Here is an 8,355-nt window from a genome sequence, read left to right on the forward strand (position 1 = left end):
TTCTTAAATCGAAGCTGGTTCATAGATACTGAAAAGAAACAAAACTTGGATGTTTTCGATGTTAGTAGTAGTTAAGTTTGTTATGACAATAACCGTTTTCAAATGTGAACTTTTTTCTTCATTTTGTCAACATTTATAGAATAAAGAATTACGACTGCTACATACATTTACTATTAACTTGATTCAATCAACATATGTATGTGAATCTCTGTGTCTGTACCAAATGACAGTTGACTTTGAAGTATTGCTCTTAAGACCACAACTAATAACTCAAATCAACAACATATTGGAATTCTTAAAATGCCTTCACACCAAAAAAATAAGAAGGAAATTGACTTGGCCAAAGTAAATAAAGGCAGCATCTACGTCATAAAGGAAATTCCCTTTCAACTTGTAGTAAGTTTGGCAACCTTTCGCTTCCTCGTTGGAGGAATTATTCGTTATGTTGCGGTTGGTTTTTAAACTTTGACTCACCTCAATTGTTTTTTGTTTTTTTTTTTCTCAGCTGCTGCTGCGTATTATACTGATTTTTGTTTTTTTTTGTTTGTTACTTCAAGTTTGTTTGGTTTTGTTGTTATTGGTTCTGCTATTCGTAAGCTCAATTCGTTGATTTGGTTAATGTTGCCTATGCGGTGCGGCTGCTGCTGCTCTTGCGCTGGCAATGGTTATAGCTATGACTCTGGCTATTGCTATTGCCGTTGCTGTTACAACTTCTATATAAGCGACCGCTGCCACAACTAAGAAACCTGTTTTTCACAATTCTTCTTCTATTCACTTTTCGCATACACTTACACTTGTATATACATACATATAGTGAAATACACACACACACACACACACGCGAAAACACAAACACACGCGCGTTCACACACAAATTTCGCACTTTTCGCCTTCTTCTAGTGCTTTTACTGCTTGTATCAATTTGACTTCTTTCAATTTTACAGATTCCAACTGAATTGAAAAAATGGACGCGACTATGTATTGCGTTTATTTTCCGTTTTCCCTTTTCCGTTTCGTGTTTGTACGAATTTTCGCTGTTTTATTGGCCGAACCCGAAAAACTCCACCGTAAAAATATCTTTGATTTTTCTTATACGCTTATAACATTTTTCTGCGAGTACAAACGTAGATTTTTCACACGCACATACACTACAGCGTTGGCTACTACTGGTACATATCTACTACATACATAGATACTATCCTATATGAACGACTGCGGACTGTTGCTTTATGTCGTGATTTGACTGGACTCTAATTCATTTGTACAAATACACACACACATCGATATATTTATATGATTATTTATTTATTTTTTTTTAATATGTATATTAATGCGCATTCTACACTTATTGAAAAGTGTATAGTGAAGGAACAAATAGTGACTTGTATCGTGAACACCACGTTCCCCCCTTATTAACTACAACAAACACCAAAACGACCGTTCCACGTCGAGTCTATCCGATGACTACTGGTATCCAACTCAAACAGACTGACTATTGCTCCAACACACGCTTTGTAAAGGCCAAATAATGTGATTTTTCCAATTTGCTCTTCGTTGCGTGTGCGCTCAAATGCTCTCTGTTGCGCTCTCCAGCGCAGCAACATTTGTTGTTTAACATCCGCCAAGGTGGTTGAGAACGCGAATGGTAAAGCATAAAAAAAAAACCGTAAACAACTTTTGGCCAAGAGCACCTTTTACTCATGACTAATTTTTAATGTATACAAACGCACACATGCGTACTCACATGTATGTATATGAAATACATACAACAAAAACTAAGCTTAAACATCATATGATACATACAAACATATCACAGCTGCATGTTGTGTTGTTATTTTTTGGTGTATACATACAAACATACATAAAATTGTGTTTCATTAATTTATTTTATTTTATTATAAATTATTTGTTATTTACATTATTTTGTTTTTTATTGCATGAGATACATATGTAAATATATCACAGAACTGCATTGTGTCTGATTTGTTAGTGTGTGTGTGTGTTTGACTCTTTCTGACTGTTTGATTTTCAAGTGGCTCTAGCACCAGTTGCACCACTACCAATACACATGCATACCAAAAAGACATGGCTTCGGCCGGTAACAGATGATTAGCATTCAACGTTCGTTTCTGTCATTTCCGATTGTGTCCAACAGCATTGTGAATGGTACGGCTTTTGGCACAATTAACAAAACACAGGGTTGCTTGAGTAAATATTTCACTAAAAAGAAGTAATAATACTATTTAAAGATTAGTTTACAATTTATTTTATAAGTTACTACGTAATTTTCAATAATTTAAATTTTTAAAAATTGAAATTATAAAAAATATTAAAATTTTAATATTAATATATAAAACATTTTTTTAACAAAGATATAACTCGCACACTTTATACGTACTTTTAAAGCAAATTATTTGTTTTTTAAAATAATAAAATTTGAAATTTTAGTATTTTAATTTTGTAAATTAAATAATTGTTCAAAATAATACAAAAATAATTTCACCTAAAAAGTTATAAAAAAAAAGTTATGTACTTCCAAATACTACAATTTCTACATTTTCAGTGCACCCTGTTGCGATTATGCAGTACACCCTATTGGCTCACTCTGGCTAGCGTGATGTGACCGTGCTTGCATATAGCAGTTATCTCTGTCGTGTGGCATTATATTGCTAAATAACAACAAAGCACAATAATCGTAAGCAGAAGCAGCGAATAAGCGAAAAAGGTCGGAGCAATTATTAACAGAACTGCGGTGTTCAGCGTAGAAAAATGTAATCATAATTATAAAAACTGTTTTAAAAAGTGCTTAGCCGTAAAGTTATTAAGTAATTGATGTTTTGTTAATGAAATTCCGCTGATGCGCCGTTGGACAAAGCGTTTATAGAAGCCTGCGAAAAATTGCAAAACAAGCGTCGATCCGATCGTCGGTAAGAAGAGGAAGAATAGTTCGAAGGCTTTGATGGCAGCAGCTGCGGCTCATCGTGGTGTGAAAACGATAGCGCGCTTGTAGCGAGCACCTACATTGCTCTGCATTAGCGCGGGGCGAAGTTAGCGAGCTGACAAATTTTTTGTTTTTTGTATCGTATGCTTTGTGCCAGCGAAATTTCTTTTCAAAAGATATGTATATAATTTTTTTTTGTCTTTTCTTCTTTTAATAGTTATTTAATACAAACGAAAAATTGTGTGGAGATCGTATTGGTGCTTGGCTATCATTTTTGACAATATTGTGTTTTAATAAATTGCTGTTGGAAAAATGGTGCGTCGTCGCGCTACCAAAGCTACAGCGCTCACAGGCGGAGGTGCGCGTAGCGCCAATAGTAATTTGTTAGAAAATGGTGAACTCAAATCTACGGCTGGCTGTACACATTTGGATGAACAATATTTTGCCAGTCCCAAACGTAAAGACTGTAAAATTGATAACTGCTTGACGGAAAAGCTAGCCAATAGAGAACATCAATCCGAAAAAGAAGTGAAAACACACGGAAAAACTAAATCGTCGACATCAGCAAGTGGCAAAGTAAGAGGCGAAAGAGGAGGTATTGCAGGCCGCACGATTGGTAAGTACATATTTCGGCGTCTGTACACAGCGCCATATTTTAGCGCGCTTTTTTCACTGCAAGTGTTTAGTAAATAGCTCCATGCTTTGTTATCGGTGTGCGGCGCCACAAAATTATTGGATTTGACAAGAAAAAAGTGTCACGTTTATACCTTACATAAAATACTTCATACCAGCTTTATAAATGATTTTGATAAATTTTGATACTCGTCAACTATTTGGAGATTACATTTTATGGAGCATAAATTACTAAATTACATAATTTAATGAATTATTTTAGGAACATTTCCTCCGGACACGCCCTGTGATTTATATGTAAAAAACTACATTGTTTAAATTTATGTAATTTTATTTTGCAGGTGTGCCTTTGGCCACTCGTTCACAAACACGTACAATAGAAAATTTCTTCAAAGCTAAAACTGCTGCCAATAATGCTAAGTTGGAAGAGCGTTCCGAAAGAAAAACAGAAACCATAAGCTGCACAGTCAATGAAGAATATTTATATGAAGACTTGCCCCATTACAATAATATACACCCATCGACACCAGATACGCCATGCGAACTTGACGAAGATACAAATGATAGTGAATTTTGTGCACAGCTAACAGAGGACACAGTCTTCGGTAGCGATTTTCTGACACATCGCTCACAATTACGTGACAGTCACTCGTCAACTGGCAGTGCATGTACAAATATTAGTAATTCGGAAAATATATTTTTACAAGAACCCGTGCTCACATTGAACGTGGATAAAACACCAAATCAAGCGTCATCCATAAAGATAAACACATCACTCGAAGTAGAGCCGATATTCTCATCACCACCTGCACTTACTACGGCGCTTAATGGTCGCTTCAATCAAATTGTGACACTCAACATTTCGCAGTGTAAACTTGATCCATACTCTTTGGAGGCAGAAAATATGGCTATTGTAGCGTTACATGAGAACGGTTTGGTGGAGGAGTTATTACCTGAACAAGATCAAGAAAATGACAATGAAAATGATAATGACAATAGTTCTTGCGATAGTGGCGTTGCCTTCACTACCACAATTAACAGAGATATGATGTTGACAGAACAAAATGACAAGATCGCTGCAGTGGCGGCGGATGATGGGAATGCACGTAGAAGAAAACCAGCAACGCCACATCGCATTGTGTGCCCATCACCTATTAAAACTATGCCACCTATGATCTCACCTATGCGCGCTGCTATTACAAACGGCAGAATCTCGTCTCCTTCGGGGCGTAAACTTAACAAAGAACAGTTATCGCCGCGGAAATCCCCGCGCAAAATGGCGAGCGCTCACTCTAAAACACGACGAAGGCTGAATACACAGAAAGAGCTTAGCGCATTAAGCAACGAGGACTCCGTTAAGTTGTTACCTGAGGAATGTGCAGTCGCTATGGTGAGTACTTGTAAATTGTTGTGTTTTGAAAAGTGTTATCAGTTGAATTGTGATGTTATTCAATAACGGTCGTGTTTGCTTAAACTTATTTATTATTATATTAATAATAAAGTAATATTTTTTTTATCGAATTTGAGCGCACTTGAACCGTTACATTGTCACTACAGCAATTAAACAATTTAATTTTATTTTTTATGAAAATATTTAATTATGATGTTTCTCAACTCAATGCAGAATGTCAACGAGGCAGCTAGGAATATACAACATGAGCTCAACTCAAATTGTGAGAAACGTGACACGCCTATCTTGGCACAACAACAAAAGTGCGCTACATTAATGAGTGCTTTGAAGCAACCACAAAAGCTGGTGGCACCCAAATCGCATGCAGTTAAAATGCAATCGCACAAACCGAAATTGGTGAATGGCCTACCACTGGCCGCCACAAATAACAATCACACCTTAAAGGAATGCTTCCCCGTGCGTCGTAGTGTACGCAAAACTAAAACTGCCGTAAATGAGGAGATCATGCGTAATCTGGAGCGAGCTGTTTTGGAGGAACGTGCCGATGGTCTTAAAGTGGCACATTTCGAGGGAAAAGGTCGCGGTATTGTCGCCGATCGGCACTTCCAACGTGGCGAATTCGTGGTGGAGTACATTGGTGATCTGATAGCGATGAACGAGGCGAGTGAACGCGAGAAGCGCTATGCATTGGACGAGAACGCAGGCTGTTATATGTACTATTTTAAGCATAAAAATCAACAGTATTGCATTGATGCGACTGCGGATACCGGCAAACTGGGACGTCTCGTGAATCACTCACGCAACGGAAATCTCGTCACAAAAGTGGTGGACGTCAAGCAACGGCCACATCTGATATTAGTGGCAAAAGATGACATTGAGCCGGGCGAAGAATTGACCTACGATTATGGTGATCGTTCAAAGGAATCGTTGCTGCATCATCCTTGGCTGGCTTTCTAGAAATGTGGCACGGCGTTGACGTGGCGTGAGGAGGCTAAAAACAATATTTAGCATGACAGATGCAAACAAATCAAGTGCTTAACGATGCAAGTCGTAGCGACTTAATACAGAGTTAACTGTCAAAAAGGCTAGTTAAAATTAATCAAAAAACAAAAAAATGACTTTGCCTTCGTGTGCGTGACCGTGTGTGCGCTTGCGTGGGCTGGCACTTAATGGCTCAACTGCAGCTTAGTTGCAAAAACAAATTAAGTAATAGTATATAACAAAAAACAAAAAAAAATAAGAGTTCTAATGCAAAGTACCGTTTATTAGAAAGCATATAACATATACATATATTTAATAACAATAATAATAATAATAATACAATTTATAGTAACATTAATATTTTATAGACTTATTTCGGTAATTGTTAATGCTTTATTAGTGATAAGCGAAAACAAAAACAAAAAAAGAAACAGAGCAAACAAAAAAACACAAAACAAGATGGCGTACGCACAGTGTGACGACGTGACTAACGAGCAGCTTGAAACACGATTTTTCGGCTGTTTTCACCATGTTCCCACTTGTTGGTTAATTGTGAGAAAGTGAAACTAATACTAAATTTAAATAAAAAAAAATGCAATTTAGTTTACATTTCGTATAAAGCAAAAAACAATTACAATCGAATACATTTGTTACAATTAAGACATACCCAAAAGGCTAGTAAAAATTTGTTTAATTACTTCAAAATATTTGCAGTAACTAATTTAATATATAAAAACAAACAAAAAAAAAAACTAAATAAATTCTAATTTAATTACCACTTATATCGTTACACTGTGCCATTCTTGTTTTTTCCTATCATTCTACAACTGAATTGTGTTCAAATTGCATTGAGCCTAACATTTATATACATACATACATGCAAATAATGGCTGCATACGATATAACAAAAATACTTAGGTGAATACGCGACAAACAAAATTTTCTTTAAAATGTGCCACAAATCAAAATTTCATAAATGAAAAAAAATTACAAAATAAATTAATTTCTATTTAAATACAAAAAAAAATCCATTGTAACGCCCGCTGCAAACAAGAGTAAACAAGTAAACATAAGTACACACAATTAACTAAAGCAATTTGCATAAATTTAAATTATTTTAAACTAAGAAGGTGCATGTCAACATATTTCAAATGCATAAGCATTATTGAAACATTATTAAGTTTAATTTGCAAATTTTCGATAGACACTCACAAGAAAACACATGCAAATCACTGCTCCAATGACTAAAAAACACTAAAACTATTTCTAGTGACACTCTAACCTAAAAATGTAGTTAACAATTTGTAAGCAAACACAATGGTTATTAAATAAGTAAAAGAAATAAGTTAAAATGACTTGAAAACTATATGATAATATTGACAAATGGTCGCCTAAACCATGTATGTTAAATTTCATTGAATAATTGCAAGCCCATCGAATTGGTGTTAAAAACTCCACGCAGCCGAGCAAGAACATTACTTTAGTATATACATACATACATATAAATACGTAGTTAAAAAGAGAAACTGTTTTATAAATGACAAATTCATGCTTTTCATTTTATATCTGCCAGTATGCATTGTCTTAATTCATTGCAAACCAATTTATTACCACAAACCACAAAATAGTAATAAAGAAAGATAAAAATAATTATGAAAAATACCACAAATACTGATATACAAATATATTAAATTATGCTAGATATACCGCAAACACTTCACTGCTGCATAGTTACATAACATTACATAACATTAATAGTAGAAAATCCCACAAAAATGCTGAATATATGTGTTGGTAGAACAACTTAAATGCATACCTGCCTAGCAATAAGTTCGAAATAAATAACAGTTATTTGTAAGTTACATGCATACAAACATATATGTGTATGGTGTGAAAGCATATTTATAAAAAAAAATGTGTGCCTCACATGTTACGAACTTTATTGACGCGCTTGCTGTATTCTCAGATTATTGCATGCATTCTCAAAAACGCATTTTCCACGCAATAAATTCGCTTGAAATAGGGTTCGTGCCTTTATGTTGGATCGCGTGCTCACTTAAAGGGCTCTATTGAATCAATTAAGCTGTTTAATATTCAGCGATAATTGAGTCGAATGAACTTAGAATAAATAAAATTACAAATTTTCTTTCTAAAATTAAATTTTTTTCTGTGTTAATGAACATAATATTCGGGTATTTACCTTTGAAAAATTTTAAAAAATTATTTATGCCCACATAACAACAAAGCACCACAAACAGTTATGTTATCTACTAGCATTACCATAGCGAGCACGTGGCCTTAGCTACACTCATTTTCTATAAGTGAAAATGTTGTTTAGAGATAAAGTTTATACCAACTCAAGTGCTGCCTAAACACTCGATCAAGTGTC

At 34.9% G+C, this 8,355-nt stretch overlaps 1 protein-coding gene across 5 annotated transcripts in view; it reads left to right on the forward strand.

Annotated features, from left to right (window-relative positions):
• Window positions 1–7,931, forward strand: part of LOC105211945 (histone-lysine N-methyltransferase PR-Set7) — a 117,888-nt gene extending 109,957 nt beyond the window's left edge. The window contains exons 1-5 of one of the 5 annotated variants that reach the window (XM_011183656.3): window positions 255–396; window positions 2,564–2,927; window positions 3,159–3,557; window positions 3,916–4,964; window positions 5,199–7,931. In XM_011183656.3, coding sequence (XP_011181958.2) covers window positions 3,254–3,557; window positions 3,916–4,964; window positions 5,199–5,942 — 2,097 coding nt within the window. In that variant the 5' untranslated portion in view covers window positions 255–396; window positions 2,564–2,927; window positions 3,159–3,253 and the 3' untranslated portion in view covers window positions 5,943–7,931. The other 4 variants (XM_054225599.1, XM_054225597.1, XM_011183657.3 and 1 more) reach the window with 4 other exon arrangements.
• Window positions 7,932–8,355: the final 424 nt, after the last annotated feature.

This window comes from Zeugodacus cucurbitae, chromosome 2 (assembly GCF_028554725.1).
Source record: "Zeugodacus cucurbitae isolate PBARC_wt_2022May chromosome 2, idZeuCucr1.2, whole genome shotgun sequence".
Taxonomy (NCBI): domain Eukaryota; kingdom Metazoa; phylum Arthropoda; class Insecta; order Diptera; family Tephritidae; genus Zeugodacus; species Zeugodacus cucurbitae.